Source organism: Pistacia vera, unplaced genomic scaffold, assembly GCF_008641045.1.
Source record: "Pistacia vera cultivar Batoury unplaced genomic scaffold, PisVer_v2 Contig653, whole genome shotgun sequence".
NCBI lineage: Eukaryota > Viridiplantae > Streptophyta > Magnoliopsida > Sapindales > Anacardiaceae > Pistacia > Pistacia vera.
The window spans coordinates 404708-425159 of record NW_022196505.1 but is presented as its reverse complement, the minus strand read 5'-3'; the positions used below and the strand labels follow the sequence as shown (position 1 = coordinate 425159).

The 20452-nt window shown below is 32.6% G+C and overlaps 2 protein-coding genes across 2 annotated transcripts; both read left to right on the top strand.

The window, feature by feature from the left end:
• The first annotated feature begins 10967 nt into the window (after nt 1-10967).
• Nucleotides 10968-11978, top strand: LOC116111879 (probable carboxylesterase 15). The gene has a single exon (XM_031398041.1). The coding sequence runs from the start codon at nt 10968-10970 to the stop codon at nt 11976-11978; it is 1011 nt and encodes a 336-aa protein (XP_031253901.1).
• Nucleotides 11979-18070: 6092 nt separating this feature from the next.
• Nucleotides 18071-19435, top strand: LOC116111903 (probable carboxylesterase 15). The gene has a single exon (XM_031398067.1). It carries the CDS (start codon nt 18137-18139, stop codon nt 19148-19150), a length of 1014 nt encoding a protein of 337 aa, XP_031253927.1. The 5' UTR covers nt 18071-18136; the 3' UTR covers nt 19151-19435.
• Nucleotides 19436-20452: the final 1017 nt, after the last annotated feature.

Genomic DNA, 20452 nt, shown 5'->3' with positions numbered 1-20452 from the left:
TAATTGGTGAATTAGGATTGTAAAGTTGGGAAGTTTCAATTGTTGACTGATCCATCGAGTCAATTTTGAAACATGAATCTCGCTTCGGTGGAACTTTCAGAGTCTCAAGGACATTGAATGTCACTTCTTCCTCTTGCACCCTCATGATCAACTTCCCTTCTTGTACATCAATTAAGGCTCTTCTAGTAGCCAGAAATGGTCGTCCCAGGATTAGAGGAATCTCATTGTCTTCTTCCATATCCAACACAAAAAAATCTACCGGAAAAATAAATTTGTCTACCTTAACCAGCACATCTTCAACAATGCCCCTCGGATGCTTGATGGATCTATCTGCAAGCTGCAATGATATGGTCATCGGCTTCACTTCACCAATTCCTAGTTTCCTGAAAACCGAAAAAGGCATAAGATTTATGCTTGCACCTAGATCACATAAAACTCTATCAAATGTGATATCTCCTATAACATAGGGGATAGTGAAACTCCCTGGATCCTTAAGTTTTGATGGTAGCTTCTTCTGTAGAATGGCACTGCACTCCTCCGTAAGCATCATTGTTTCCTCCTCTTCCAACTTCCTTTTGTTCGACAGAATTTCCTTGAGAAATTTTACGTAGCTCGGCATCTGCAAAAGAAATGTTAATATGCAGTTTTTTAAATACATCAAGAAATTTAGTGAATTGCTTATCCTGATTTTCTTTTCTGAGCCTCTGAGGAAAAGGCACCGGAGGGGTGTGATGGGCCAACTCTGGTGGTATCTCGGGAAATGGCAATTTTTCTTCCTTTTGCCTTGGCCTCTCTTCCCTCTTCGGTTCTTCTTCTCTAGAGCTTGTTGGCTTCTCTTCAACTATGATTTCTTCATTGATTTCTTCATCAGATTCTTCCTCTGCTTTACTTGGTGGGTTCTCATCCTTCCTTTTTTTCTTAACCTCTTCCAAGACTATTCCACTTCTCAAAGTTATTGCATTCACTTGTTCTCATGGATTTGTCATTGTGTTGCTCGGTAAGGAACCTTCTGGTCTCTCATTCAGGTTTCGAATGGACGCCCCTTGGTTTCTGAAAGTTGCCCTCGTCTCACTCATGAAACATGTGGTCTCTTGCATGAATTTCCCGAACATATCCTCCAATTTTGACAATCTCTACTCCCCTGGTTGATTATTCACCCCCACTTGATTGTTTGGCATTATTCTTTGGTTCCATTGGTTATTCTGCTAATTCTATTGATTTTGAATGCCCCAAGACAAGTTTGGATGATTTCTCCAACCAGGATTGTACGTGTTGGAATAAGGATTCTTCTATTGTCTCTAATTCCCTGCCAAGTAGTTAAATTGTTCCGATGATGATGAAGCTGAAGCAAAGGTGTTCCCTACTTGACATTCATTGCTCACATGATTACCTACACAAAAATCACAAGTCAGTTGAGGTATTTGAATAGAATTCACTTGCATACCTCCCAATTGCTTCTGAAGTGTTGTAAGTTGGGCTGAAATGGCCATGTAAGCATCAACTTCATGAAGACCCATAGACTTCTTTGACTGCATTCTCTTGTTGGGTCTCTGATAGTTGTTACTTGTCAGGACTTCAAGCAACTCATAAGCTTCTTCATGTATCTTATTTTGCAATGCTCCTCCAGATGTTGCATCCACCATTGTTTGCACATTAACCATCAACCCATTATAGAATGTTTGGACTTGCATCCAAACTAGCAACCCATGGTGTGGACACTTTCTCAGCAGTTACTTATATCTTTCCCATGCTTGATAAAGTGACTTGGTCTCTTCCTGTAGAAACGATGTGATATCATTTCTCATCTTTGCAGATTTTGCTGGAGGGAAGTATTTGGTAAGGAATTTTTGTGCCAGTTCATTCTAGGTTGTGATTGTTCCTGGTGGTAGTGCCATTACCCATCCTTTTGCTTTATCCCTTAATGAAGAAGGAAACAATCTTAATCTGATGGCTTCATCTGACACTCCATTTGATTTGAAGGTATCGCAAATCTCCAAGAAATTTGCAATGTGTGAATTTGGATCTTCATTCATATCTCCCTTAAACTGAACCAACTGTTAGATCATCTGGATGATTACCGACTTTATTTCGAAAGTATTAGCTTGCACTGGTGGCCTAGTTATACTTGGACCACTACTATCAACCGTGGGTACTGAAAATTCCCTCAATGTTCTATTCTCTGCCATCTCAATGACTATAGCCTCTCGTTCTCTTCTTTCTCTGTTAAGTCTTCTTACAGTTCTTTCAATTTCTGGATCAATAGGAACCACTGGATGACGTCTAGCTTTTCGCATAAACTACACAGAAAGAAAGAGAGTGTGAGGTCAAAAGCTAACAAAGAAAAACAACAAAATTAAACTAGAAAACAATTAAAACTAAAATTAAACTCCAATCTAGCTAACACAAGAAAAGGTCAATGTTAACACAAAAATCAATCCCCGGCAACAGCGCCAAAACTTGATGCGTTGTAATTACAACATGCAATGTGTAGAAAGTGCAGTAGTCACAAACAAGTAATAAAGTGATAAGTAGAGTATCGTTCCCACGAGGATTGTTTGTTAAGCACTAATTTCCCTAGTTGTTTATCAAGTTGGAGAAACTGAAAGATGTTTGGATTTGCAAGAGGAATTTACGCTAAAGTGAAAGCAAAATTTACTACATACTTTAACAACTAATTAAAGACAACAAGATTAACTCAAGAGTAATATCAAGAAAAGTAAACGGTTAGGGTTTTGACTTCACTAGGAATTTATGAAATAATCTAAGAATTATGCTACTTCTACACTCACATACACGGATTATAAATCGGACTCTCTAATGTGTAAAATATACCTTCTCAAGCTATGTTTTCCTACTTTTCCCTATTAAGCTTCTGCATCCAACAAATTGAAGATTAATAGTTCCAAGTTCGTTAAGCTAATGGAATCATAAATTGATTTCATTGATTCTCAAACCTATCTCTAGCGTTCAATACAACAATGGCGATTACCCTAAGAAGCTCATACATGATTCATTTTTCGATCTCATCATGTTCAACAAATAAATTCAGTAAAAACAAGAATAATCACACAATCCATGCAATAGAATGTAAAAGCAACAATAATCTATTGATTAAACATAAAAATCCTAATTACATCAAAACCCTAACCCAAAGTGAGTTAGTTCATAGTGAAATTAACACAAATAGAAATAAAAACAGTAAACAATGCATTCAACATGTTAGAATAAAGAAAAGAGAACAAAAATCTTCCCTATTTAATGAATCCAAAGAGTTTAATCTCCAATCTTCTCTTCTTTCTCCCAAAAATGTCGAACTCCCATAAAAAATGACTACGTTTTCTTTATATAGTCGGTCCAACAAAACCTAAAACTCGCCTAAAACAAAACTGTGCGTTTTCATAAAAACTGGAACTTGCAGACTTCGCCGCAGCAACGAGTTCCCAAGAGTTTATCGCCGCGGTGAACTGTTCTGAACAATTCTAAAATTACGAAATTACCCTCCGCTTGTTTCCTTGCTTGAATCTTCAATCTTTGGTGCTCTCTAATAGGAACAAGCTTCATAGTGCTTCAAATCCACTTTAGAACTTCTTCGAATTCTGAGATTCGCTTGCTTCTGGGTCCAGAAACTCAATTCCGCTCTTTATTTGCTCAAAGTGCACGTCTTGGCCTGAAACATAAAACATATGAAATTAAATTGTAATTCAGGCAAAAACGACATAAGAAGTATCCAAAATCCGGCCAAAAAGCCTAGATAAAACAGTATAATCCTAGGATTATCACATACATATATCATGAAAAGAGGTTGTTGCTGAATATAACTAATTTCATTTATTTAAGAAATATCAACTCATGTTTGATGCTGAACCATGTAGCTTTAGTAAATCATTCATTTTATCATCACATACATTTCGGTTTCCACTAAACAATCAATAGTAAATTGACCATAACTTGTTCAGTAAAAATCCAATTGATGAGAGGTTTAAATCTTTAGAAACTAGACAGACAAGGCTTTGATTTGATATATTATACACTTAATTTGGACAACTGTAGCTGCACCACCAAACCATTTCTTTTATCATCACACATATTTTGGTTTTCACTAAATAGTCAGTAGTAAATTGACCATAACATGCTCAATAAAACTCCAATTGATTAAAGTTTTGAATCCTTAAAGGAGACAGAGAGGGCTTTAATTTGATATATTATATGCTTAATTTGGACAATTGTAGCCCCACTGCCAAACCATTCTTTCTATCATCACACACATTTTGGTTTCCACTGAACAGTCAATAGTAAATTGATCATAACTTACTCGATAAAAATCCAATTGATGAAAGGTTTGCACCCTTAGAAACTAACACAGAAAGGACTTAATTTGATATATTATACACTTAATTTTGATAACTATAGCCCCACTTCCAAACCATTCATTTTATCGTCATACACATTTCAGTTTCCACTGAACAATCAGTAGTAAATTGACCATAACTTGCTCAATAAAAATCCAATTGATGAGAGGTTTGTACCCTTAGAAACTAGATAGACAGTGATTTAATTTGATATATTATACACTTAATTTTGATAACTTTAGCCCCACTGCTGAACTATTCCTTTTATCATCACACACATTTTGGTTTCTACTAAACAGTCAGTAATAAATTGACCATAACTTGCTCAATAAAAATCCAATTGATGAGAGGTTTGCACCCTTAGAAACTAGAAATATAGGGCTTTAATTTGATATATTATATGCTTAATTTGGATAACTATAGCCCCACTTTTAGACCATTCCTTTTTCATCACACACATTTTAGTTTCCACTAAATAGTCAGTAGTAAATTGACCATAACTTGCATAATAAAACTCCAATTCATGAGAGGTCTGAATCTTTAGAAACTATACAGACAGTGCTTTAATTTGATATATTATATGCTTAATTTGGATAACTGTAGCCTTACTGCCAACCCATTCCTTTTATCATCACAAACATTTTGGTTTTCCCTGTTTCTTGATTTCCACTGAACAGTCAGTAGTAAATTGGCCATAACTTAATAAAAATCCAACTGATGAGCAGTTTGAATCTTTGGAAACTAGAAAGATAGAGTTTTAATTTGATATATTATACGATGAATTTGGATAACTATAGACCTACTACTGAACCATTCATTTTATCATCACACACATAAAACCAATTCAATTTTAGTGATGACAAAGGAAAACAAATATTGATATGTAGGTTTAATTGTATTTGTTCTATCTCTTTTTATTGATATTTTTTTATGTTACATACATATATCATAAAAAAGGTTGTTGCTGAATATAACCAATTGTATTTGTATCACAAATATCATCTGATGTCTTTTGCCAAACCTTGTAACTTTAGTAAACCATTTGTAATATGTCAAACCATTATTATTATCCTTAAAGGAAAACAAATATTGATATGTAGTTTTAATTGTAATTGTTCTATCTCTTTTTATTGATATTTTTTTAAGTTACATATATCATGAAAAGAGGTTGTTGCTGAATATAACTAATTTCATTTATTTAACAAATATCAATTGATCTTTGATGTCGAACCATGTAGCTTTAGTAAATTATTTATTTTATCATCACACACATTTTGGTTTCCACTGAACAATGAGAAGTAAATTGACCACAACTTGCTCAAAAAAAATCCAATTAATAACAGGTTTGAATCTTTAGAAACTAGACAGACAAAGCTTTGATTTGATATATTATACACTTAATTTGGACAACTGTAGCCCCACTGCCGAACCATTCTTTTTATCATCACATACATTTTGGTTTCCACTGAATAGTCAGTAGTAAATTGACCATAACTTGCTCAATAAAAATTCAATTGGTGAGAGGTTTGTACCCTTAGAAACTAGACAAACAAGGCTTTAAGTTAATATATATACGCCTAATTTGGACAACTGTAGCATCACTTACGAACCATTCATTTTATCATCACACACATTTTAGTTTCAACTGAACAGTCGGTCTTTATGAGAGGTCTAAATCTTTAGAAACTAGACAGACGGAGCTTTAATTTGGTACATTATACGCTTAATTTGGATAACTGTAGCCTAACTACCAAACCATTCATTTTATCATCACACACATTTCAGTTTTTCATGTTTCTCGATTTCCACTTAATAGTCAGTAGTAAATTGGTCATAACTTGCTCAATAAAAATTCAATTGATGAGCGGTTTGAATCTTTGGAAACTAGAAAGATAGGCTATAATTGATATATTATACAATAAATTTGGATAACTATAGACCTGCTACCAAACCATTCATTTTATCATCACACACGTAAAACAAATTCACTTTTAGTGATGACAAAGGAAAACAAATATTGATATGTAGTTTTAATTATATTTGTTCTATCTCTTTTTGTTCATTTTTTTATTGATTTTGTTGTTTTATTTGTGGGTATTGTGGGTTTTACAATTATCATCTTTCTTTAGGATGTTATCATCAAATGCTTTTTTTGCTATATTTGGTGGTCAAGTCTAATTGCCACAAATGGACTTATGTCACAGGACCTTTATCTTCGTGACTTCTTCAATGCTTTAATTAAGTTGCTTTGAGATTATACTTCTAGAGTTGTTATTGCTTTCTATGTTATTTTTCTTCTCAACACTCTTAAATTTTTTTTTTTATTTCTTAAATAGTAATAATAAAAATAATTCATTTTCTCTTCTCAACAATCAAAATCAATTTTTACCTTTGGCTCTACAAGTCTCTTGCTTAAAAGTTCACATTTTTCAGCAAGGTTTCTCTTTCTTTGATTGATTTATAGACTTATCAATAATACCCAGTGGGTAATCCTACAAATCTTTTTGCTTTTCTTGACAAAGTTTTAAACTTTAGTTGCAGATGTCAAATAGTGATATATTTGAGAAGAACCATGATGATATAGACTTTGAGTTAAATTTGTGGATATTTTATTTATTGATTTTTAATTATCAATTCAATATAAAATGAACTTCAATATATAAATATATATTTAAATCACAAAAAAAAACCAATAATAATATGAAAAAAATATATAATAAATATACCCGCACAACGCGCAGGTTTTCCATTTAGTTTCAGTATAATTTTCAATCGGTTTTCATTGGGCCTTAATGGACCTCCCAGACAAAAATATGCATCAACATACATTTTCACCTCTTCTAGGTTCATTATATGTTTGCGGGATAAATTTTACAAGCTTTCGCTATTCACCTCATGAGACCATGACTGAAATTTTCATATTTAATAATATGACTGACAAAATGTCAAACTTATTTGTATTTGTTCAAAAATTTATTGTCAATTCTAAAGTATATCTGTGTTTGAACTTATCTTTCCCGGACCAAATTCCTGGCTCTACCATGGTTAAAAATTACAATAACCTAATTGACACTAGATTTCGGATGACTTCAATTCCTCCTCCTTCAGTAACCTGTGTTATCACAGCTCTAGGTCTAGTTTTCGATCCATTTGTGAAGCAAGCAATTCATTAGCTTAACCTGAAGGTAGCATTTGTGATCTTCAGACTTTCAAATTGGACCGATCAATCTTAATTGGAGTTGCAAAGCTTTATAGAGAAGTTGTGAACATAACAATTTTGTTCTTTGAATTTCCATATAATTTTGAACTCTGATTTTGATCAATTAGATCACGATTAATTTTTTTTTTTTTTTTTTTTTTTGGGTAACTCGGGTGTCCAAGCGAGCTTGTGCGTACCTCAATTAATCTCCGAGGTCTATTGAACATTCTACAAACCTAAAAGACTAAATAAACCACAATATTATTGTGGTAGATTAACTATTTTTGACATTATCTATCATAGCTCGCTGATACCCAGATTAAAACTGAATTTCTTTAACTAAGTTAAGAGAAAGGAGAACTAAGAGAAACGAAGCTTTGTATTCTTATTGCTTAATAAATTGTACCAAATGAGTTCACTTACATACAATTCTTAAGATACGATCAAAACTAACTCTATTTAAATTCCTTGACACACACTTGCTGCAGAGTTTGTCATTCAAACACTATATATGTATTTTTTATATGTATTTATTAAATTCAGATTTTATAAAAATGAGCAATGCTATTGGCCCCCATATTTTATCTTTCTAAACGTCAATTCTAAATTTACTCCACTAAAATTTGTAAAAATTTGTAAATGTTTATATAAACCACACCTATGTCCAAAAGTGCCATTTTATTTATATTTTCACTCCACATATTATACATTTCCAATCTATATTCTTGATTCTTTATTTTGTATCAATATCATCAAATGAATCTTTTAACATTTTATGTACTAAAAAATATTTTTGCATGAATGCATCCTATCTTGATTTTGGAGGAGCGGATGAAGAAAAAAAGTAAAGAATAATTGAAAAAGAATATTACAAAGCTAAAAATTTAGTATTTACATGATCTTGAACAAATTCTTTTCATTCACAAAATATATCTACCATTGTTTGATAAAAGAATTAAGGATTATGATCAAAAGAGATTATAAAATTTTTAGTTTAATAACACAAGGATTTATCATGGGTGGAGTGTAAGTATAACTATTTTATGTCTTATTTAGTAATTCTATAATAAAACAATAAAAATGTGATTAAAAAATAATAATAACTGGGTTCTAAGGAGATAAAATATTAGAGCCAATAGTATACAAATTCACATTTGGTTTTCAAATCAAAAAACAAACACCACTTAAAACCTCTATTTTAAAACCTGGATCGGATCAACAAATCGAACAGGTAGGACCAAGACCTGTCAACCTCTCTAGTCTCGTTCAGGTTTTAGGGGGTTTTTGCTATTTTTCAAACTTATAGGGATTACTTTGTAATTTTTGGGGCATTTTTTAAATAAATTAAAATTTTAGAGCCTAAATAAATTTTTAGGGGTATTTTTGTAATATGCTAAAATTTAAGGGACTAATATAGTTTTTTAAAACTATTTTTATTGCTGACATCACCAATCCAATCGATTGGATCGATCAACCCGTGACTCAGTCACCTTGCTGGGTCGCACAACGGGTGGATTTTAAAACAATACTTAAAACTAATTAATTATACAAATAAATCAATAATATTAATTACATAAAATAACCATATCGCTAAAAAATCAAACATTGAAAAATATATATGAGGAAGGAGACGAGACGAAAAGAGAGAAGCGAGATAAATTAGGTTGGGAATTTGGGTTTTCTTAAGGAGACGACAGATGAGAGAGAGATTTTCTTTAATAATTTAAAAAAAAATTATATTACCAAGCTACCCTTACATTTGTTAAAGCTAACTAACGGCTATTACATCCATGGAAATAAGTGTTTGTTACAAATTCCTCTGGGTGAGTATGTTACTTATGCCAAACCTTGGGGGAGAAAGTATCTTAAACTCTTACAATAAGTTACTACAATAAACTATCACTTGATGGCCCAGCAATCAATTAGAACTCTTATGTGTATTACTCAAAAGGTTTTGAGTTTGATCTACTGGGTTGCTAATAAGGGTGGTCATTAAGGGGATTTACTCGACTATCAACTTCAAGACCCCGAGAGATTAGTTGAGGTACACACAAGCTGACTCGAACACCCACTATCACCAAAAAATAAAATAAGTTACTACAATAGCGGTACCATGAGCCAATGCAAACATGCCTCAAAAATATTCAATTTAATAACCTTCACTCATATTAATTATAAAGATAATTAAGGTTAAAAAATTTATACATATCCTAAAGAAATTAGCTTATTGTAAGAATAATACCAGAAATTTCATAATATTAAATTTTTTTCTTAATGTAGTAAGATGAGGCCGATTCAAATAGAAATAGTCATTTAAGAAAGAATAAAGATAAAATCATAAGAAGCGGATAAGGGTATAATCTAGCACCAAGTATTATACCAGTCCCATTCACATTCACACCACAAATTGAAGTCATGCAATGTAAGTATTATACCATAGGCCCAAAGTCTGAATCTGATTGTCATAAATTAGTTTTGTTGTGAAAATGAGATAATTCTAGAAACACCCACATCACAACGCTATTGTCAAAGTTTGAACATATTTTACACTTATTTTTTATATGTGAAAATAGTTTACAACATGTTTTATTTATACAATATTTCCTTCTTCTCTTATTCCATTTTAAAGTAACCAGCGGATAGAGTTCAAGCAGATTCCAGAGCTATATATAAATTATTGTTGATTATGAAGTAAATTTGAATTAAAATTCACAATGTTACACACTTGTTTAAAACTCGAATAAGTTTAGATTATGAGAAAATATTATACTCGAGCTAGCTAATTTAAGATTGTTTATTTTCATATAGTTGTAGTTTACTATATATAAATATGGTTCGGGAGATTATAACTTCAATTCTTAACTTAATTTTTTGACCGTCTTTGTGAACAATTCATCTACATCAATCTAACAGTAATAAAAGATGTTGAATTGGCATTAATTGTAATTACCTTTAATTTTATATTTATTACTGTTGCATCAAATATATATGAAAAAATTATATTAAATGATTATATGATCATTTAAAATATTTTTAAAAAGAATCGTGCATGGTTATTTGAAAGTTGACTCACAATGAACATTTTTTTAATGAAATTGTAATACTAAATTATAACACAAAAATCGGTGTTGGGTTATACAATAGTTTGCGAAAGTGTGTTAGGTACTTAGCCACACAAATCACATTATAAAAAAATCAATCATTTTGGAAAGTAACCTTAATAACTACTTACAGAAAAAACTCAAAATCATCATTGAACAATTCTGAAGGCAAAACTACAAATACGGCCCCGATGACCCGCACATCACCAAGACTAGAGCCATGCACATGAGATCACGTCCTGATGACCCGCCACCACTTATGCCTTCTTTTAAATAGCTTATCTCTTCCCTCCAACAATACATTACCCTAATTCAGCCATGGTTACTGAGAAAACAATAGTTGAAGAAGTCTCCGGTTGGCTACGAATCTACAATGATGGCTCCGTGGACCGCACATGGACCGGACCACCCGAGGTCAAGTTCATGATCGACCCCGTCCCACCCCACCAGGAATTTTCACACGGCATCGCCACCAAGGATGTCACCATCAACGGCACTACTAATCTCCGAGTCCGAATTTATCAACCAGAGAAACAACACGATGATCAACACAAGCTACCGATTCTTCTTCATTTTCACGGCGGCGGTTTTTGCGTTAGCCAACCTAATTGTTTTATGTACTATAACATTTACTCTAGGCTTGCGAAGTCTGTCCCCGCCGTTATTGTCTCCGTTTATCTCCGGCTAGCTCCCGAGCACCGCCTTCCGGCTGCATGCGACGATGGCTTCGAAGCCCTGATGTGGCTCCGTTCACTGGCTCAGGGCCAGTCACATGAGCCTTGGATCAACAAAAACGGAAACTTCAACCGAGTTTTTCTCATTGGAGATAGCTCAGGAGGGAACGTGGTGCACGAAGTAGCAGCACGTGCAGGAAATGTGCACGACATAACTCCGTTAAAACTAGTCGGAGCGATTCCGATCCATCCGGGTTTCATGCGGGCAGAACGGAGCAAGTCGGAGTTGGAAAAACCCGAGTCACCGTTTTTAACCCTAGAGATGGTGGATAAGTTAATTAAGTTAGCGTTACCGGAGGGGTGTAATAAGGATCATCATTTAACGTGTCCAATGGGGGCGGCTGCGCCGCCGTTGAATGAGCTAAAACTGCCGCCGTTTCTGGTATGTGTGGCGGAGAATGACTTGATGTATGACACTGAGTTGGAGTACTATGAGGCGATGAAGAAGGCGGAGAAAGATGTGGGATTGGTGATGAGTAATGGGATGGGGCATTGTTTTTATTTGAATAAAATTGCAATAGACATGGATCCAAAAACTGGTGGAGAAACTAGCAATCTTATTCAAAGTATCTCAGAGTTCATAAAAAAGCATTGACATTGTAAGCTCCATTTGTAATATGTTACAGAAGTTTTATGGTTTATGTTCTAATAAATGGACGTTAAAGATTTGGTTTCGGTCGTCTGATGAGATTTCTACGGTGTTTTTAGATTCATATTAAATTGTGTTGTGCATATTTGTAAGGATAAGAACAACACAGAAAGGAACGATAAACAATACATTTGGTTTGTTTGCACATTCGATGTTCTTAGTTCTCACGGACACATTTATAGCCAATACAATCATATTTAACCTTTTTTCATTGAGTTTGAGTTTCATTTCAAACTCAGGCTTGTAAAACAAGAACGGGGATTTATGAATTATAAAAAAAAAAAAGTAAGCATCACCGTTCATTACTATGATAAAGTTTTTTTATTACTATGGATAAAATGAAAACAGCTGGAGAGAACACCAACTTGTTCTTTAAATTCTACTCCCTCTGGGCTCAACTTGAAGATTTACCATATTCATTCGAAGGAGCTTTTCAAATTTTTTTCTCTCAACACAACCCTATAAGTTTGTTTAAAAGGATCATCTCTCCTGATTTTAGATATTGTATCAAAGGACAATGCAAAAGATATACATTAGTGATTTTTAGCCCCCGTCTTCTACTTTAGATAGGGCTATAATAGTATTTAAAAAGATTGTGAATAATTATAAGAAGGATTTCTAGATATGTTCGTTATTTTGCTCCAGATTTGAAATCTTTTATCATCCTTTGTTTCTATAAAACACTACAAAAACTAACATAAAGATGTAGCTTGATTTAAGTTTTAGTTTTTTGCAATATAATTATCATAATGAATAGTTTTGTGATTCATAACAAATTATAAAACTTGGAAAATCAAACAATACTTTGGATTTACAAGGATATGAAATTTGAATATAGCAAGAGAAACATTTTAATCTAATTGTGATAATAATTACTGTATAGTCTATTTAAATTCACTTTTAAATTTTTTGTATATGCAAATATAAAGCTTTCATGTAAAATACGGACGAAGAAGAAGAATTAAATGTTTTATTATAATTATATCCTTATTTAAATTGAGGAAAAAGATAATACATTTCCGATTCACTTTCAAAAAGCCCGAAAGAATTAGAGGTTAAATCCATAAGATCTTCCAACAGAAATGGAGCTACGAGCCCATCACACCAATAAAATAGTCATGCTATATATATGTGAAATGAAATTATCGGAAAATACTTTTCGTTTTTGTATTGATGGTGTGTATGTATGTAAATTATTGATTGATTTTGGTGCTTTATTTAACCAAAAATATTAGTTATATTCTTCACTAATTAGGATGCACATTGGATTCCTTGGTTGATGTGTCTGTTTGTTTAAATTAGGTTCGTTGTGAAAACGAGGTCTATTTGTAGTCTGTAGATTATGCCAGAAACATTAAATGAACACAAATCACAACATGTTTATTATGATTTCGGTTTTCTGAAAAGGATTTATAAAAATGGCCTTTATTTATTTCAAAGTTGGGCTTTCTACATAAATTTGGGCATGTTTACAAACATTAGTAGCCCAACACTATAAATATACGGCACGTGGTCCCCAGGAATTTTAACTTTATAGTCCCTAGTGTTTTAAACTTTTTCCTTGTGCCCCTCCTTAGTCCTTACTATACAAAACTTATTAATTTTTCTAGTTTTTAAAATTTTCTTATCTAAAATATTTCATTACATTTATTTTTATACTAGGTAATTTTTTTTTTTTTTATTACAATATTATTGAATATTTAACTAATAAAATCGAGTTAAGGTTGCATTTTCGAAACCAACGAGTTTATTATATCTTGTGATGTTTTTGGTGGTTACAAAATACATCAAATTTTTTTATAAATAAATGTTTGGGATTTCGACATAAAAGAAATGTTAGATGTACAAAGACTCTTATAAAAAGTCTTTGTACAAAGTAACGTAACATTTGTCACACCACCAGTTTGTGAAAAGAAAGAGAAGATTGATGTGAAACTAGTGTCACATCACTTTGTACAAAGACTCTTTGTACATATAGCATTTTTTTTTCGATATAAATGCCTATCTACCAACATCTTTCATCAATTATTCGATATTGATAACATGATAATTATAATGAAAAACGTTGTTTATTTTTTTTTTTATTAATAAATTATTATATTAAATAATTATTTTACAAACATCATTTTAGGGTTTACATTAGTTTAATAAGCCACATTTTGGGATTTATGTAGATTCTTGCTTAATCACATATATATTTACTTTACAAACAATTTAACTTCAGATCAAAATTATAAGAGTGATAATGGATGATCCTAATATATTTTACTTTTAGAAGCCTTAAGATTTTATTTTTATATTTATCTTTTTTTATATAAATTAAATATATATTAGGAAGCTTATAGGGTCGGTCTTGCTTCTTGTTTACATAAAGGCATGTGATTTGGGAAAAGAAAAAAGTGAATCAATTAATATAAGAAGAAAATATCGTGTTTTCTAAGTTCGTCTTGGATTCCTTCAAAGAAATCCTATAAGGTTGACAAAGCAATTCTGATTATGCGATCCTTAGTTTTGACTTACACATTTAATCTATCGGGTGGTTAATAGTTTGTGATGGTTTTGAGAATTAAAAATAATTACGTCATTTTTGTTATATAAATGAATAAAAGTACATGAGCCACGAGATATTTTATTTTAGACCTAGATTAGTTTGGGATTTTGAATAATAAAACTGGGTATATACAAATTAATACAAACCTAGCTATTTTAATTTCATCAAAATTTAGCTCTAAGCTTCCACACAATTTCATCAAAGTGGAAGGTGGTTCCCGCGGCTGCTTTAATACATTTGACATTTGTTTAAAAACGTGCTTTAATTTTCAACTCTTGAAAGAGACAACGCCACTCAACTTGTAACACGTATCCTATCTTTATTATCAAAGTTATAAAGATCTTACGTAACTTATCAAAGTTATAAAGATCTCAACACAAAACAAAAAAGTTGTTTTCTATCTTTTTATTCTCTTATTTATCGTCTAATAAAAAATGATATTAAGTGTGTTTTTATTCTTATTTTTTAATTTAAAAATAAAAACATTTAATACAATAATGAACACCTGTAGTAATGATAAAGTAGAAAATAAATTCGAAAGGTACTGTAGTATGTAGGTTGTTCGATGGTCATTATCTAATTATAAATTAAATTAAAGCAAGGTTTTGAAAACTAGATCGAGCCTTAACCTAGTTAAGAGCTCATTTCTTTGGTTGACCGGCCGATGAGTGACATCATCGATAAAAACATTTTTAAAAATTTATTAGTCCCTAAAGTTTTAATATATTACAAAATATCTTTTAAGTTTCAATTGGTCTCTAAAATTTTAAGATATTGTAAAAATGCCCCAAAACATTATAATTAGTCCCTAAAGCTTTGAGTTATTGAAAAACCCATAGAAAATTACAATTAGTCCCTAAAGTTTTGAAATCTTGTAAAAACCCCCTGAAACCTGAACCAGACTAAAGAGGCTATCGATACCTAGTCAGACCGATCCGACCGGCTGATCCAGTCCGGGTTTCAGAACACTAAATTAAAGAAACACTCTATTTTTTTTTTTTTTTTTACTTTTCATAATCAATTATATTAACCTTTTAGTAATTTTTTCTATTCTATAATTCGATTACTATCAAAAAACAGTCACATTTAAGTGGAAAAAAACAAAACACATGTTTTATTTAATTATCTTATCTGTTATATAAGAATTGACACTACATGTACACACATAGTTCATCGTTTATAATATAATTACAAGTAAACGACATGTTCACACTCAAGGTTCGACGAAATCGTAAGTTTTCGTCCTTGGTTTTATAAATTCCAGATTCCCACCTTAAACCAGCACCATTAGTGATTTTTAGGTTTTGACATAGGTGCTATTACCATATCGCCCTTGACAAATAAATCAATAAATTACTTTTAACCCCCAAATTAGTAGAATTAGAAAAATAAACATCTTACTTTTAAATTTATTTCAATAACATTCTCTTTTTCAACCTTCAGATCATCCTCATCTCCAACCACCCAACCATTGCCATTGCCACCACCACCTAGCCACTGTCGTCGAACGACAAACCCAAACATTTCGAAAATCAAACAATCAACTCCAAAAATCCCAAACAAACAATGACTGGTGTGCAAGTGTGCGCGCTTGGGGGTAGGCGCTAGGTGTGGCCTTTTGTCGAACGATGGCGTGCACACTGGAAGAGGTGGAAGGTGAGAGCATTTGGGAGTGTCGACGATCAAAAAATCAATAACACAAGCAACAACACTACAAAAAACCTTCCTCAATCATCTTCCAACAAATCAAACCCAAATCATCAATCAAAACGAAAAAACCCTAGGGAGAGGAGGCTTTGATTACCGGTTTTTGGCAAGTAACCGAGGTTAGGAAGGATGGAGGTTTAATTATTTTAACTTTTTCTTTTGTTTTCCTTCAGTTGTGTTTTGTTTGTTTTACTTTGTTATTTGTAATTAATATATTAAATGGTATTGACCATTATAGTATTATTATATAATTTTCACAACCATGAAAATAAGTCAAAGAACAATTGTATTTATATTGAATAAAATTAATATCAATACATATTAAAGTTGTTTTGTTAAAATTTTAATAAAAAAATGACTGAATTCATATGCACAAGAGTAATTTTCAATGAAAATGCGAAGAATAATACTATATGCACTGACCAATGTGTACTAATCCAAGTACTAACATTGAAAATTTGAAATTTCCCCAAAAAAAATTCAAATTTTCGATGTTAGTACTTACATTAATACACATTAGTTAGTGCACATAACATTACTCAGATGTCAATAGTTATATAATAAGTAATTAATTATGAAACTATAGGAGTAGTTTTTGATGAAAAATGTGAACAGTTGTGTTTTGATTAATCAATTATGAAAACTATATGGGTAGGTTTCATCATTGGTAGAGGATTTCTTAAATATTCTATGGGTAGGGAATCTAGACAAAATAATTTTGTTTTGACCCTATTTTGAATTTAAATTTTATATTTAAAACAAATATTTTAATGTTATTTATTTTATATTTTAATGATTATTAAAATAAGTATCTGTAAATTTTGACCAATAGTTAACCAATGTTGATTGATATTAACCACCTTATTAACTTTGAGCAGACGGTGGCTGGTGTTAACCAATAACCACCATTAACTAAACATTTAATTTTGATCTTTTGGATTTAAAAAATAGAATCATAGTCCACTTTGTCTTCTTTTTCCACCTTTTTAAGCTCCTTTTGACTTTCATTGAATTCTAACAAGTGACCCTGACATTAATTCTAATACTATAAGTCTAATATTGCTTCAATTTTGTAAGCCTTCCTTCAATGGTTTTATGAATATAATTTTTTAGTGTTACTCAATTAAAATAGTACTTATCTGGATGAGAAATAGAAAGAAAATTTCTGAAGTTAGATTTTCAAAATATAAACATAAAAAAAATTGAGAAAAGCAGGGAGCCCCACTCCATCTAATTGAATCCTTTGAAAGAGTGAAACACGATTGAATTTGAATGTGCAGTTCCTGGAAATTTCTGCTTTCAAACTCAAGAAACTCCTAACACCAGTCATAACTAAACGACAAATGGTGAAGACTCATATTATATTTTAATTTAATATTTCATCAAATTACCAACATAATATTTAAAGTTTAATCTTTTCTTTTTTCAACTATAAATAATAATTTTCATATATTATTTATAGTTGAAAAAAAAAAAGAGATTAGACTTTAAATGTTAAATCTAATTGGATTCAATAACTTTTCTTTTCTTTTCATTTTCTTTTATGCCCTTTCAAAGTAGATTTCTTTATCTATTTATTTTTTATTTTTTTTTCATATCCAAAATAGATAATTTAAGTAATTCTCTAATAATGTAAACCGGCAAGTAGCCCCACTCATTAATTAAAAATTCGATAAATTTTCCGTCTGCACGACGCTGAACCTCACCTTAGAATTTCTTCGTAAAGTGCCTTGAAATTTCTCCCTTCAAACTCCTCTATAAATACCCTCTCAATCTCCACACTCCACACTCAAATCCCACTTCTCCATTCTTTTCCCTCAATTTAGAACACTTCCCTTTTTCAGCCATGGTTCGCGGGCTCAAAATCGTCGAAGAAGTCTCCGGCTGGCTCCGAATATTAGAAGACGGCTCCGTCGACCGCACCTGGTCCGGTCCCCCGGAGGTCAAGTTCATGGCCGAACCGGTGCCGCCCCACATCCACTTCATTGACGGCGTTGCTACCCGTGATTTCACCATCAACCCCACCTCCGGCCTCCGCGTCAGAATATATAAACCGAAACAAGACTCTGAAAACCAAACCAAGCTCCCAATTCTGATTCATTTTCATGGCGGAGGATTTTGCATCAGTGAAGCCAGTTGGTTTATGTACTATAGCATTTATACTAAACTTGCGAAATCAGTCCCGGCCATCGTCGTCTCCATCTATCTCCGGCTGGCCCCGGAGCACCGCCTCCCGGCCGCCTGCGACGACGGCTTCGAAGCCCTCCTCTGGCTCCGGTCACAGGCCGAGGGCCGCTCACACGAGCCGTGGCTCAGCGAAGATGGAGACTTCAACCGAGTGTTTCTCATTGGAGACAGCTCGGGAGGGAACGTGGTTCATGAAGTGGCAGCACGTGCAGGACACGTGCTGCCCGACATGGGTCCGTTAAAATTAGCGGGCGCGATTCCGATCCACCCGGGCTTTGTTCGGGCCGAACGGAGCAAGTCCGAGTTGGAGCAGCCGGAGTCACCTTTTTTAACGCTTGACATGGTGGACAAGTTCTTGAAGCTGGCGTTGCCGTTAAAGTGCACTAAGGATCATCCTTTGACGTGTCCAATGGGGGCGGCTGCACCGCCGTTTGACGGGCTGAAACTGCCGCCGTTTCTGCTGTGTGTAGCGGAGAATGACTTGATAAAAGACACGGAAATGGAGTATTATGAGGCGATGAAAAAGGCAGGTAAAGAAGTGGAATTGTTCATGAATTATGGGATGGGCCATAGTTTTTATTTGAATAAAATCGCGGTGGATATGGACCCGAAAACGGGTGCCCAAACTTATCGTCTTCTTCAAGGAATTTCAGAGTTCATCAGGAACCATTAGCAAGGGTTAAATTCTAATAATTAATGTTAGTAGAAGGATTTTTTTTTTTTTTTTAATATATATATATATATAATGGGTTTTGGGTTATGGGTTAGTAGTGGAACTTCATGAAGTAATTATAATAAAATAATATGATTAATATGTTATAAATATGATGTTTTTCATTAAGTACGAGTTATTCATCTGTCTATACAAGCTTTGCGCTAGATTCCATTACTAGGCTTAAACCAATACACAAAGCTTGTAAGTGTAATATTATTCCACACATACAAAGCGTTGGAATAGGAAAAAAAAAAAAGCGCTAGATTCCATTACTAAGTTTACACCAATACCAAAGCTTGTAAGTGTAATATTATCCCACACAGACAAAGCGTTGAAATAAAAATAAATAAATAAATAAATCAAATTTAATTTAAAATGTACTAACACTTTGTGGTGAAAAATTGAAAATGACCCATCAATCACTGTCCCAAGAAATTATTACAATAGTGGTGATCCGTTGGAAATTTAAGTGTGGGATTTCTTTTGACCCATTATATTTTGTCGTATGTGTCTTCAACGAAATACAAGTCTACATAAAGACTTGCACCACCTAACCCATTTAGAAGCCGAGTTTTTTGAAATATAATCAACTAACATAAAAGTTTCTATATGTCATATATTTGTCTTATAATCGATTGATATATCAATATCAGTAAAAAGACGATTTCCTTCTTTTATTTTTGGGCTCTAATATATATATATATATATAGTAGTATAATCCAATCTATAGGTATATAGAGAGAGAGAGAGAGAGAGAGAGAGAGAGAGAGAGAGAGAGAGAGAGAGGATGTGTTATAGTTTGTGATTGGTTTAAAATTTAAATTACATAAACTTTGATATGGAGATTTTATATAATAAAATAGAAAAATAATACAGTTATTGAAGAATACGCATCGAATAATGTAACGTCATCTGATCGTTGATTAATTATAAATTTTTTTTTTAAAAATAGGATAATACTATATTATTCAATGTATAAATTTGATACGTATTCTTCGATAATTGTAATGTTATCCAATAAAATATCCAATTTATTGGCTTTGATGTTGGTTTTTGTTTGCTCACTTTGTGGTTCTAATGGATCTACTGGCCACGTCCCCACACATCAGAAAAAAGAAATGTAGTACTCATTGGGTTTTTAATCTGGTAAGCTTTCACATCTCAATTATTCAATCAGTCTGTCCAAGGTTTCAACTGTTTATGTTTTTATTTGCTTTTCGGAAGACGAGAAATTAAAAAAGCCTTTTCAATTAGAGAGAT

Coding starts and splice junctions, on each gene's coding strand:
- LOC116111879 (XM_031398041.1), top strand. CDS start 10,968: ATGGTTACTGAGAAAACAATAGTTGAAGAAGTCTCCGGTTGGCTACGA.
- LOC116111903 (XM_031398067.1), top strand. CDS start 18,137: ATGGTTCGCGGGCTCAAAATCGTCGAAGAAGTCTCCGGCTGGCTCCGA.